Here is a 12,174-nt window from a genome sequence, read left to right as displayed (position 1 = left end):
AGTACCGCGCTGTTTGCTGATTTTTGCCTTTATTAATATTCGTTTACAAGCCACCCAGCCGTGTTAGTGTCCACACTACCTATCCGAGATGTCTGAAGTTGCCGCCGAAACTGCTGCCGCAGCGCCAGCTGCATCGTCAGCTAAAACCAAGAAGCCACGGGCCCCGAAAGGAGAAGGCAAGCCGAAGAAGCCATCGACTCACCCCCCGGTGAACGATATGGTTGTTGCAGCCATCAAAACCCTGAAGGAACGCAACGGTTCGTCCCTGCAGCCCATTAAGAAGTACATCGCTGCCAACTACAAATGCGATGTCGCCAAGCTTGCCCCATTCCTAAAGAAGGCCCTGAAGAATGGCGTCGAAAATGGCAAGTTCGTCCAAACCAAGGGAACCGGTGCCTCTGGATCGTTCAAACTGAAAGCTGAGGCCAAGAAAGCCGCCGGAGAGAAGAAACCGAAGAAGGCCGGAGAGAAGAAACCCAAAAAGGCCGCCGGAGAGAAGAAGAAGGTAACCAAGAAGCCAGCCGGTGAGAAGAAGGCCAAAAAACCAGCAGGCGATAAGAAAGCCAAAAAACCTGTTGCGGCCAAGAAAGCTAAGGCTGCTGGTGCCAAAGCCGCCAAGAAGGCAGGAGGTGTGAAGAAGGCTGTCCCCAAGCAGAAAGCAACCAAGCCTTCCAAGACTGCCGCCAAGAAGCCAAAGACCCCGAAGCCGAAGAAGGCCGCCCAGGCCAAGAAAGCTGCCCCGAAGAAGGCTGCCGCCAAGAAGTGAATTTGCCATTTCCAACGTTAACCGTACGGCACTGCACAGGAGTGCCATACCTGTTTACCCAATCAGTCCTTTTCAGGACTACCAATTTCGATCCCACCAGAGAGTTATGACTGATGATTTTCCTATCACCATTCCACGCATGCCAATCGTTACATTTCAAGTTTGCCATTGATGAACATAAAGCAACCTCAAAAGTCCAGGCTTATTTTTTTCGGGCCATTTGCTACTGACTAGGGCACAGATTCACATGCGTTCCAAATCGAAAGCTCACAGTGCCAATAACTTCCCCTATCACCATTCCCCGCGCGTCGATCGTTACATCGATTTGCCAAAGCGTTTTCTGTTGACAATGATGCTGGAAATAATGCCGACAGAGTCCGTTCTCGGTTTTAAAGGATAACTCGTTCGTGCCAACGTTTTGGAGTCCGCTGATGAAAACACAGCAGCTTTCTCTCACGCGTAGGGGAGGGTGTCGGCGGTGTGAAAGGGAAAGATTGTACTAATTAGTATGGCAATAGTTTGCTTCCTCAGCTTCGTGACGAAAAACACAAATAATGTCCCTTCGAGGGCAGCTGCAAGAGGGGGTTTGCGAGAATTAGTTCTAATTTTCACTCTTTCTGGGAATGTATTCGGTGGCCCTGAAAAGGGCCGTTTTGAGGGGAAATATTGGAGTGCAATTTAACCTCCGAAACCGTAGAGAGTGCGTCCCTGCCGCTTCAGAGCGTAGACGACATCCATAGCGGTAACGGTCTTGCGCTTGGCATGTTCGGTGTACGTGACAGCATCACGGATCACATTTTCCAGGAACACCTTCAGCACGCCGCGGGTTTCCTCATAGATGAGACCGGAGATACGCTTGACACCACCACGTCGAGCCAGACGACGAATGGCGGGCTTGGTGATACCCTGGATGTTATCACGCAGAACCTTGCGATGCCGCTTGGCGCCTCCTTTTCCGAGTCCTTTGCCTCCCTTGCCACGTCCAGTCATGGTTGCTGTATGGTACTGTGCTCGAATACGGTTGAAACAAAACTAATGCTTTCCTATGGCGAGCGTTGCCTCTTTTATACCTCCGACAGGGGTTGGTTCTTCTTTCCGCTTTTATGCTGCTTATTCTTCCGTCGCTTGTGATTGGTTGAGCGCGACGACCGAAGCATATAAAAGGGAACGGCAGACGGGTGAGTCTCATTCTTTAACTTCGTTTCAACATACCCGTTTCGATAGGAAGGAAACCAATCAACTACAATGGCTCGTACCAAGCAAACCGCCCGTAAGTCCACCGGAGGAAAAGCTCCCCGCAAGCAGTTGGCTACCAAAGCCGCTCGCAAGAGCGCCCCAGCCACCGGCGGAGTCAAGAAGCCGCATCGTTATCGGCCAGGAACTGTTGCTCTGCGTGAGATCCGTCGCTACCAGAAGTCCACTGAGCTGCTGATCCGCAAGCTACCATTCCAGCGTTTGGTTCGTGAGATTGCACAGGACTTCAAGACCGATCTGCGCTTCCAGAGCTCGGCTGTTATGGCCCTTCAGGAAGCTAGCGAGGCCTATCTGGTTGGTTTGTTCGAAGATACCAACCTGTGCGCTATCCACGCCAAGCGTGTCACCATCATGCCCAAGGACATTCAACTGGCTCGGCGTATCCGCGGTGAACGTGCTTAAATTGATTTATTTTGCCACGCTGCACCATCTACAAACGGCCCTTTTCAGGGCCACTAAACACTTTTCAGAAAAGAGTTGACGGAATTTTCCTACCAATCAATCGACAAAAAATTACAGATCGAAAAAAAAATGCTGCTGCCACCGCTCACTGTTCGAACAGGCAGCGAATCCGGGTAGCGAATTCGTTTCATTGCTTTCTCCTCTTACCACGTCACCGACGAAAGGAGCCGGGTAGCGACATACACATACGCATCGAACGTCATACACAAACGACAGATGAAACGGCAGAAAAACGTTAGCGGGACGAAACCAAGCACATAGGGATCACATCTTCAAACTAGTAAACATGAATGAACATGGTGCACTTTTCTTGTTCTGTCTGCAGAAATTTATTGCCCTGACCTAGTTATCGAATGAACTTACCAATGCTGCACACACGACGCGCACTTCTGGCACACTCACTTGTACTGAAACCTCCAAATTCACTGCACTTTCCGGGATGGGAATCGAAACGAAACTGAACGACAGCTGGAGGCGGCTTTTATAGGGATGTGATATTAGGTAATCGAAGCAATTCGCAGTTCGATCGCATTCTTGAAACGGAAATCGCATGGTAGAGAAGAAAAACAAAAAGCATAACTCTTTAGCAGTGAAACAAGTGTTGTCGCCCTGAAAAGGACGGTTTTTGGGTGTGATGCGGGTGGTCAACGACTGGAGAAGCCACTTATGCCTTCTTTTCGGTCTTCTTGGGCAGCAGAACAGCCTGGATGTTTGGCAGCACACCACCCTGGGCGATGGTGACACCGGACAGCAGTTTGTTCAACTCTTCGTCGTTGCGGATGGCCAGCTGCAGATGGCGGGGAATGATTCTGGTCTTTTTGTTGTCACGAGCGGCGTTTCCTGCCAACTCGAGTACTTCAGCAGCCAGGTATTCCATCACGGCGGCCAAATAGACTGGTGCACCAGCACCCACACGCTCGGCATAGTTACCCTTCCTGAGCAGACGGTGAATACGACCGACCGGGAACTGCAGTCCAGCGCGGTTGGAACGGGACTTTGCCTTTCCCTTGACTTTGCCTCCTTTGCCACGGCCAGACATTGTTGGGTAGTAGGGTTGTGTTTAAAGCGAACGACAAAACGACTTCAAAGCGTACGTAAACTGTACTGATACCGAACGGGCGAAGCGACGGGCATTATATACTCTCGTACCGCTGCGCCTGACTAATACAAGGGTGGAAAACATGAAGCAAGCGAAATAGCACGCACACCGAAGGGGAGGAACCGGAGCCGTGTGCCGTGTGGGTATAAAAGAGAACCACTACGGTCGGTTGGTATCAGTTTTCCTTTCAGTTTGAATCGAGACAAACCTCTATCCACTACGATGGCACCGAAAACCAGCGGAAAGGCCGCAAAGAAGTCCGGCAAGGCCCAGAAGAACATTGTCAAGGGCGACAAGAAGAAGAAGAAGCAACGCAGGAAGGAAAGCTACGCCATCTACATCTACAAGGTGTTGAAGCAAGTCCACCCGGACACTGGTGTCTCATCGAAGGCCATGAGCATCATGAACAGCTTTGTCAACGATATCTTCGAACGCATTGCCGCCGAAGCTTCCCGTCTGGCTCACTATAACAAGCGATCGACCATCACGTCCCGCGAAATTCAAACGGCTGTCCGTCTTTTGCTCCCAGGAGAGTTGGCCAAGCACGCCGTCTCTGAAGGTACCAAGGCCGTTACCAAGTACACCAGCTCCAAGTAAATGATAATCGATGCTAACCCAAAAGGCCCTTTTCAGGGCCACTATTACACTTGCGAAAAGAGTTTATTTTGGAATATGATTCTGTCTTTTGGCACGCTGAATGTGGCTGACAAGACAAGTATTGTTGGTTTTCAGCTCCGATATGGGGGCCACCCGGCTACGCAAGAACACGCGACTGCAAACATCATAACGCTATAATGAATAAGATTGCCTTTCGTTCTGCATCGCTTTGGTAGTGTGTTCCGTTTCACTTGGCATAATGGTAAAACGAACGTCACTGTCAATGTCCCATCACGGAACTATCTGTATTGTGTATTCCATCCGAGCGTAATAAGCATGTTCATGATCAGTGGGTTATTTCAGTTTTCACCGCCTTTTCAAATCGATTGATGCATAAACTTACATCGTTAGTTTCGCATCGTTTTGTTAGTGTTTATTGTTTCACTTGGCACACGTTTGAACTGTTACTTTACTTTCCATTGGTGAAGCGTTGACAACATTGCTTCCTGTGTTTCCATCGCGTAAACACTATCAAGCGTCCACAACTCTGCTTGGTCGCATCTGCAGAGAAAAATAAACCAAAAGATAAAAAGCACATCCCATCAATCACGGGGAGTTGTAATCGCTCCAGCCAGTTGTAGCAACAGATTGTCAAGCATATTATTTAGCATCGTGTGCGGTGGACATTCTTCGGCTTAGTTTAGTCTGGAGTTCTATTCGTTTTCACATACTTTAGCCTTTAACGAAGAAGAGCCGTTTGCTAAATGTACTATACACCCACTCGAAGGCACACATACGCTACTACTGCACTGTAAAGTATCGTCTTGGAACTATTTGCATGGTGTATTCCATCTGAACGTGATAAACATGTTAGCCATCTCATTGATGGGACCATTGGTGACCATCTGAGCGGATGGTAGCTTTACGTGATCGGACCCCAGTCCAGACATATGTCGGTAATTATTCAAAGTAAACTAAACTAGACTCAGACGGTACACTCGAATCCAAGCTTGTTTGCTAAATGTACTATACCGCCATTCGCGAAAGAACACATAGTTGCAACCAACTAACTAGCGTATCGATGCGCTCCAAACTAATCCCCGAATGGGACTGCACTTGACTAGTACTGGTATGGAACTACTTCCAATTATGTGTTCCATCCAGGGTTGGAAAAAATCAAATTTTAAAAAAATCGAGGATGATCAAACTCACCCACGATCTTACTTTTAAATTATCAAGTGATAAAAACTCGCCAGCGATTAAGAATCGTTTGAAAATCATATCTTGATTTGAAGCACTTACCGTTAAATATTGAAAACTTTTTCCTTACTACCATGAAACCATAACGCCAAATAGAAGACATAACGGGACTGTTGACAATTAGCAGATCATAGTAAAGATTAATGTTTGAATGAAAATTCTGTGTTTATTATTGTTTGAGTACATAATTTGAGAACTCGCCTACTGTTTTCACGTGAAAAGTTTTCACATGAAAATAGCAATCATTATCGTCTGATAATGATTCAGCACAACACTGGTTCCATCTGAAATATATTAACATGTTCGTAATAATGCAACAATAAGTTCGACTGCCCGGTCAAGCAATATTGCACCACTTCGAAACACCACCACTGGGGCAACGTTCTAGCCGAGATCGATTGTTGATAAACTGTGTCTTCTGAGCGGATGGTTTGACTGACAAACAATGGCTTAACGTAATCTGACCCAGTACAGATATTTGGCGGATTTCATAGACGAAAGTACTTAACATTATTCAAAGTTTACTGAAACCTTCAACGCATTTTCACTCGTCAGCCCTGGGAATGGCTATATTGGGGGACCAAATTTGCGGAATAGTAATCCCTATGCGGAACAGCTGTAAATGAAAGCGCGCGTTGAAACAATTGAGTTTTCCGAATCCACTGTCAATGAGAATGGTAGCATTGTTTCAATAGCGACTATTGATTGTTTTCTTGAAGGGAAGCTACAACATACGACGCACGAGCGCAACTTGAACTTGTTTTCGCCATGTTGGCTCTTACCTAAGCGCGTTAGATTAACGGCCGGAGCCTAGTGCCACTCTTGCACTCGCCACTGGCATTGCCAAACCATGTGATTATTTATCGCATCTATGAGGAAATTAAATTTTAAAAACATATAACCGAAAAACTGTACAAAATTTCGCGAACACTCGTTTAATTGACACCCGCTCCGGCATCCCTAACACGGACATCAACTGTTGGTACCGCGCTGTTGGCTGATTTTTGCCTTTATTATTATTCGTTTACAAGCCACCCAGCCGTGTTAGTGTCCACACTACCTATCCGAGATGTCTGAAGTTGCCGCCGAAACTGCTGCCGCAGCGCCAGCTGCATCGCCAGCTAAAACCAAGAAGCCACGGGCCCCGAAAGGAGAAGGCAAGCCGAAGAAGCCATCGACTCACCCCCCGGTGAACGATATGGTTGTTGCAGCCATCAAAACCCTGAAGGAACGCAACGGTTCGTCCCTGCAGGCCATTAAGAAGTATATCGCTGCCAACTACAAATGCGATGTCGCCAAGCTTGCCCCATTCCTAAAGAAGGCCCTGAAGAATGGCGTCGAAAATGGCAAGTTCGTTCAAACCAAGGGAACCGGTGCCTCTGGATCGTTCAAACTGAAAGCTGAGGCCAAGAAAGCCGCCGGAGAGAAGAAACCGAAGAAGGCCGGAGAGAAGAAACCCAAAAAGGCCGCTGGAGAGAAGAAGAAGGTAACCAAGAAGCCAGCCGGTGAGAAGAAGGCCAAAAAACCAGCAGGCGATAAGAAAGCCAAAAAACCTGCTGCGGCCAAGAAAGCTAAGGCTGCTGGTGCCAAAGCCGCCAAGAAGGCAGGAGGTGTGAAGAAGGCTGCCCCCAAGCAGAAAGCAACCAAGCCTTCCAAGACTGCCGCCAAGAAGCCAAAGACCCCGAAGCCGAAGAAGGCCGCCCCGGCCAAGAAAGCTGCCCCGAAGAAGGCTGCCGCCAAGAAGTGAATTTGCCATTTCCAACGTTAACCGTACGGCACTGCACAGGAGTGCCATACCTGTTTACCCAATCAGTCCTTTTCAGGACTACCAATTTCGTTCCCACCAGAGAGTTATGACTGATGATTTTCCTATCACCATTCCACGCATGCCAATCGTTACATTTCGAGTTTGCCATTGATGAACATATCGCCAACCGAGTTTGCCATTGATGAACATAAAGCAACCTCAAAAGTCCAGGCTTATTTTTTTCGGGCCATTTGCTACTGACTAGGGCACAGATTCACATGCGTTCCAAATCGAAAGCTCACAGTGCCAATAACTTCCCCTATCACCATTCCCCGCGCGTCGATCGTTACATCGATTTGCCAAAGCGTTTTCTGTTGACAATGATGCTGGAAATAATGCCGACAGAGTCCGTTCTCGGTTTTGTGCCAACGTTTTGTATGGGAGTCCGCTGATGAAAACACAGCAGCTTTCTCTCACGCGTAGGGGAGGGTGTCGGCCGTGTGAAAGGGAAAGATTGTGCTAATTAGTATGGCAATAGTTTGCTTCCTCAGCTTCGTGACGAAAAACACAAATAATGTCCCTTCGAGGGCAGCTGCAAGAGGGGGTTTGCGAGAATTAGTTCTAATTTTCACTCTTTCTGGGAATGTATTCGGTGGCCCTGAAAAGGGCCGTTTTGAGGGGAAATATTGGAGTGCAATTTAACCTCCGAAACCGTAGAGAGTGCGTCCCTGCCGCTTCAGAGCGTAGACGACATCCATAGCGGTAACGGTCTTGCGCTTGGCATGTTCGGTGTAGGTGACAGCATCACGGATCACATTTTCCAGGAACACCTTCAGCACGCCGCGGGTTTCCTCATAGATGAGACCGGAGATACGCTTGACACCACCACGTCGAGCCAGACGACGAATGGCGGGCTTGGTGATACCCTGGATGTTATCACGCAGAACCTTGCGATGCCGCTTGGCGCCTCCTTTTCCGAGTCCTTTGCCTCCCTTGCCACGTCCAGTCATGGTTGCTGTATGGTACTGTGCTCGAATACGGTTGAAACGAAACTAATGCTTTCCTATGGCGAGCGTTGCCTCTTTTATACCTCCGACAGGGGTTGGTTCTTCTTTCCGCTTTTATGTTGCTTATTCTTCCGTCGCTTGTGATTGGTTGAGCGCGACGACCGAAGCATATAAAGGGAACGGCAGACAGGCGAGTCTCATTCTTTAACTTCGTTTCAACATACCCGTTTCGATAGGAAGGAAACCAATCAACTACAATGGCTCGTACCAAGCAAACCGCCCGTAAGTCCACCGGAGGAAAAAGCTCCCCGCAAGCAGTTGGCTACCAAAGCCGCTCGCAAGAGCGCCCCAGCCACCGGCGGAGTCAAGAAGCCGCATCGTTATCGGCCAGGAACTGTTGCTCTGCGTGAGATCCGTCGCTACCAGAAGTCCACTGAGCTGCTGATCCGCAAGCTACCATTCCAGCGTTTGGTTCGTGAGATCGCACAGGACTTCAAGACCGATCTGCGCTTCCAGAGTTCGGCTGTTATGGCCCTTCAGGAAGCTAGCGAGGCCTATCTGGTTGGTTTGTTCGAAGATACCAACCTGTGCGCTATCCACGCCAAGCGTGTCACCATCATGCCCAAGGACATTCAACTGGCTCGGCGTATCCGCGGTGAACGTGCTTAAATTGATTTATTTTGCCACGCTGCACCATCTACAAACGGCCCTTTTCAGGGCCACTAAACACTTTTCAGAAAAGAGTTGACGGAATTTTCCTACCAATCAATCGACAAAAATTACAGATCGAAAAAAAAATGCTGCTGCCACCGCTCACTGTTCGAACAGGCAGCGAATCCGGGTAGCGAATTCGTTTCATTGCTTTCTCCTCTTACCACGTCACCGACGAAAGGAGCCGGGTAGCGACATACACATACGCATCGAACGTCATACACAAACGACAGATGAAACGGCAGAAAAACGTTAGCGGGACGAAACCAAGCACATAGGGATCACATCTTCAAACTAGTAAACATGAATGAACATGGTGCACTTTTCTTGTTCTGTCTGCAGAAATTTATTGCCCTGACCTAGTTATCGAATGAACATACCAATGCTGCACACACGACGCGCACTTCTGGCACACTCACTTGTACTGAAACCTCCAAATTCACTGCACTTTCCGGGATGGGAATCGAAACGAAACTGAACGACAGCTGGAGGCGGCTTTTATAGGGATGTGATATTAGGTAATCGAAGCAATTCGCAGTTCGATCGCATTCTTGAAACGGAAATCGCATGGTAGAGAAGAAAAACAAAAAGCATAACTCTTTAGCAGTGAAACAAGTGTTGTCGCCCTGAAAAGGACGGTTTTTGGGTGTGATGCGGGTGGTCAACGACTGGAGAAGCCACTTATGCCTTCTTTTCGGTCTTCTTGGGCAGCAGAACAGCCTGGATGTTTGGCAGCACACCACCCTGGGCGATGGTGACACCGGACAGCAGTTTGTTCAACTCTTCGTCGTTGCGGATGGCCAGCTGCAGATGGCGGGGAATGATTCTGGTCTTTTTGTTGTCACGAGCGGCGTTTCCTGCCAACTCGAGTACTTCAGCAGCCAGGTATTCCATCACGGCGGCCAAATAGACTGGTGCACCAGCACCCACACGCTCGGCATAGTTGCCCTTCCTGAGCAGACGGTGAATACGACCGACCGGGAACTGCAGTCCAGCGCGGTTGGAACGGGACTTTGCCTTTCCCTTGACTTTGCCTCCTTTGCCACGGCCAGACATTGTTGGGTAGTAGGGTTGTGTTTAAAGCGAACGACAAAACGACTTCAAAGCGTACGTAAACTGTACTGATACCGAACGGGCGAAGCGACGGGCATTATATACTCTCGTACCGCTGCGCCTGACTAATACAAAGGGTGGAAAACATGAAGCAAGCGAAATAGCACGCACACCGAAGGGGAGGAACCGGAGCCGTGTGCCGTGTGGGTATAAAAGAGAACCACTACGGTCGGTTGGTATCAGTTTTCCTTTCAGTTTGAATCGAGACAAACCTCTATCCACTACGATGGCACCGAAAACCAGCGGAAAGGCCGCAAAGAAGTCCGGCAAGGCCCAGAAGAACATTGTCAAGGGCGACAAGAAGAAGAAGAAGCAACGCAGGAAGGAAAGCTACGCCATCTACATCTACAAGGTGTTGAAGCAAGTCCACCCGGACACTGGTGTCTCATCGAAGGCCATGAGCATCATGAACAGCTTTGTCAACGATATCTTCGAACGCATTGCCGCCGAAGCTTCCCGTCTGGCTCACTATAACAAGCGATCGACCATCACGTCCCGCGAAATTCAAACGGCTGTCCGTCTTTTGCTCCCAGGAGAGTTGGCCAAGCACGCCGTCTCTGAAGGTACCAAGGCCGTTACCAAGTACACCAGCTCCAAGTAAATGATAATCGATGCTAACCCAAAAGGCCCTTTTCAGGGCCACTATTACACTTGCGAAAAGAGTTTATTTTGGAATATGATTCTGTCTTTTGGCACGCTGAATGTGGCTGACAAGACAAGTATTGTTGGTTTTCAGCTCCGATATGGGGCCACCCGGCTACGCAAGAACACGCGACTGCAAACATCATAACGCTATAATGAATAAGATTGCCTTTCGTTCTGCATCGCTTTGGTAGTGTGTTCCGTTTCACTTGGCATAATGGTAAAACGAACGTCACTGTCAATGTCCCATCACGGAACTATCTGTATTGTGTATTCCATCCGAGCGTAATAAGCATGTTCATGATCAGTGGGTTATTTCAGTTTTCACCGCCTTTTCAAATCGAGTGATGCATAAACTTACATCGTTAGTTTCGCATCGTTTTGTTAGTGTTTATTGTTTCACTTGGCACACGTTTGAACTGTTACTTTACTTTCCATTGGTGAAGCGTTGATAACATTGCTTCCTGTGTTTCCATCGCGTAGACACTATCAAGCGTCCACAACTCTGCTTGGTCGCATCTGCAGAGAAAAATAAACCAAAAGATAAAAAGCACATCCCATCAATCACGGGGAGTTGTGATCACTCCAGCCAGTTGTAGCAACATATTGTCAAGCATATTATTTAGCATCGTGTGCGGTGGACATTCTTCGGCTTAGTTTAGTCTGGAGTTCTATTCGTTTTCACATACTTTAGCCTTTAACGAAGAAGAGCCGTTTGCTAAATGTACTATACACCCACTCGAAGGCACACATACGCTACTACTGCACTGTAAAGTATCGTCTTGGAACTATTTGCATGGTGTATTCCATCTGAACGTGATAAACATGTTAGCCATCTCATTGATGGGACCATTGGTGGCCATCTGAGCGGATGGTAGCTTTACGTGATCGGACCCCAGTCCAGACATATGTCGGTAATTATTCAAAGTAAACTAAACTAGACTCAGACGGTACACTCGAATCCAAGCTTGTTTGCTAAATGTACTATACCGCCATTCGCGAAAGAACACATAGTTGCAACCAACTAACTAGCGTATCGATGCGCTGCAAACTAATCCCCGAATGGGACTGCACTTGACTAGTACTGGTATGGAACTACTTCCAATTATGTGTTCAATACAGGGTTGGAAAAAATCAAATTTAAACAAAATCGAGGATGATCCAAATAAACCACGATCTTACTTTTAAATTATCAAGTGATAAAAACTCGCCAGCGATTAAGAATCGTTTGAAAATCATATCTTGATTTGAAGCACTTACCGTTAAATATTGAAAACTTTTTCCTTACTACCACGAAACCATAACGCCAAATAGAAGACATAACGGGACTGTTGACAATTAGCAGATCATAGTAAAGATTAATGTTTGAATGAAAATTCTGTGTTTATTATTGTTTGAGTACATAATTTGAGAACTCGCCTACTGTTTTCACGTGAAAAGTTTTCACATGAAAAATGCAATCATTATCGTCTGAAAATGATTCAGCACAACACTGGTTCCATCTGAAATATATTAA

The 12,174-nt window shown here is 47.6% G+C and overlaps 8 protein-coding genes and 1 pseudogene across 8 annotated transcripts; 6 read left to right on the top strand and 3 right to left on the bottom strand.

The window, feature by feature from the left end:
- The first annotated feature begins 49 nt into the window (after positions 1–49).
- Positions 50–851, top strand: LOC134202392 (histone H1B-like). Its single transcript, XM_062677399.1, has one exon. It carries the CDS (start codon positions 89–91, stop codon positions 764–766), a length of 678 nt encoding a protein of 225 aa, XP_062533383.1. The 5' UTR covers positions 50–88; the 3' UTR covers positions 767–851.
- A 560-nt stretch (positions 852–1,411) lies between these two features.
- Positions 1,412–8,226, bottom strand: LOC134202391 (uncharacterized). Its single transcript, XM_062677398.1, has 3 exons — positions 7,889–8,226; positions 3,153–3,502; positions 1,412–1,798 (listed from the first exon to the last, which is right to left on the bottom strand). Exons 1-3 carry the CDS (start codon positions 8,193–8,195, stop codon positions 1,445–1,447), a joined length of 1,011 nt encoding a protein of 336 aa, XP_062533382.1. The 5' UTR covers positions 8,196–8,226; the 3' UTR covers positions 1,412–1,444.
- LOC134202394 (histone H3) lies at positions 1,976–2,622 on the top strand. Its single transcript, XM_062677401.1, has one exon. The coding sequence runs from the start codon at positions 2,012–2,014 to the stop codon at positions 2,420–2,422; it is 411 nt and encodes a 136-aa protein (XP_062533385.1). The 5' UTR covers positions 1,976–2,011; the 3' UTR covers positions 2,423–2,622.
- LOC134202398 (histone H2A) lies at positions 3,084–3,601 on the bottom strand. The gene has a single exon (XM_062677403.1). The coding sequence runs from the start codon at positions 3,519–3,521 to the stop codon at positions 3,147–3,149; it is 375 nt and encodes a 124-aa protein (XP_062533387.1). The 5' UTR covers positions 3,522–3,601; the 3' UTR covers positions 3,084–3,146.
- On the top strand, positions 3,744–4,203 carry LOC134202396 (histone H2B). The gene has a single exon (XM_062677402.1). It carries the CDS (start codon positions 3,804–3,806, stop codon positions 4,176–4,178), a length of 375 nt encoding a protein of 124 aa, XP_062533386.1. The 5' UTR covers positions 3,744–3,803; the 3' UTR covers positions 4,179–4,203.
- On the top strand, positions 6,473–7,270 carry LOC134202393 (histone H1-like). Its single transcript, XM_062677400.1, has one exon. The coding sequence runs from the start codon at positions 6,508–6,510 to the stop codon at positions 7,183–7,185; it is 678 nt and encodes a 225-aa protein (XP_062533384.1). The 5' UTR covers positions 6,473–6,507; the 3' UTR covers positions 7,186–7,270.
- Positions 8,227–8,449: 223 nt separating the features above from the next.
- Positions 8,450–8,945, top strand: LOC134202395 (histone H3-like; annotated as a pseudogene).
- Positions 8,946–9,521: 576 nt separating this feature from the next.
- Positions 9,522–10,021, bottom strand: LOC134202373 (histone H2A). Its single transcript, XM_062677384.1, has one exon. It carries the CDS (start codon positions 9,957–9,959, stop codon positions 9,585–9,587), a length of 375 nt encoding a protein of 124 aa, XP_062533368.1. The 5' UTR covers positions 9,960–10,021; the 3' UTR covers positions 9,522–9,584.
- Positions 10,022–10,185: 164 nt separating this feature from the next.
- LOC134202379 (histone H2B) lies at positions 10,186–10,642 on the top strand. Its single transcript, XM_062677388.1, has one exon. The coding sequence runs from the start codon at positions 10,243–10,245 to the stop codon at positions 10,615–10,617; it is 375 nt and encodes a 124-aa protein (XP_062533372.1). The 5' UTR covers positions 10,186–10,242; the 3' UTR covers positions 10,618–10,642.
- Positions 10,643–12,174: the final 1,532 nt, after the last annotated feature.

This window comes from Armigeres subalbatus, unplaced genomic scaffold (genome assembly GCF_024139115.2).
Source record: "Armigeres subalbatus isolate Guangzhou_Male unplaced genomic scaffold, GZ_Asu_2 Contig120, whole genome shotgun sequence".
Classification (NCBI taxonomy): Eukaryota; Metazoa; Arthropoda; class Insecta; order Diptera; family Culicidae; genus Armigeres; species Armigeres subalbatus.
Note: the sequence above shows the minus strand (reverse complement) of the source record. Positions and strands in the feature narration are given on the sequence as shown.

Bases quoted from the DNA above. Each gene is read 5' to 3' on its own strand.
- LOC134202392 (XM_062677399.1), top strand. From the start codon at position 89: ATGTCTGAAGTTGCCGCCGAAACTGCTGCCGCAGCGCCAGCTGCATCG.
- LOC134202394 (XM_062677401.1), top strand. From the start codon at position 2,012: ATGGCTCGTACCAAGCAAACCGCCCGTAAGTCCACCGGAGGAAAAGCT.
- LOC134202398 (XM_062677403.1), bottom strand. From the start codon at position 3,521: ATGTCTGGCCGTGGCAAAGGAGGCAAAGTCAAGGGAAAGGCAAAGTCC.
- LOC134202396 (XM_062677402.1), top strand. From the start codon at position 3,804: ATGGCACCGAAAACCAGCGGAAAGGCCGCAAAGAAGTCCGGCAAGGCC.
- LOC134202393 (XM_062677400.1), top strand. From the start codon at position 6,508: ATGTCTGAAGTTGCCGCCGAAACTGCTGCCGCAGCGCCAGCTGCATCG.
- LOC134202391 (XM_062677398.1), bottom strand. From the start codon at position 8,195: ATGACTGGACGTGGCAAGGGAGGCAAAGGACTCGGAAAAGGAGGCGCC. The intron at 3,503-7,888 runs GTTAAATTGCAC...GCCGTGGCAAAG, and splicing joins CACTCTCTACGGTTTCGGAG to GAGGCAAAGTCAAGGGAAAG. The intron at 1,799-3,152 runs GCATAAGTGGCT...GGAAAGCATTAG, and splicing joins CCAAGAAGACCGAAAAGAAG to TTTTGTTTCAACCGTATTCG.
- LOC134202373 (XM_062677384.1), bottom strand. From the start codon at position 9,959: ATGTCTGGCCGTGGCAAAGGAGGCAAAGTCAAGGGAAAGGCAAAGTCC.
- LOC134202379 (XM_062677388.1), top strand. From the start codon at position 10,243: ATGGCACCGAAAACCAGCGGAAAGGCCGCAAAGAAGTCCGGCAAGGCC.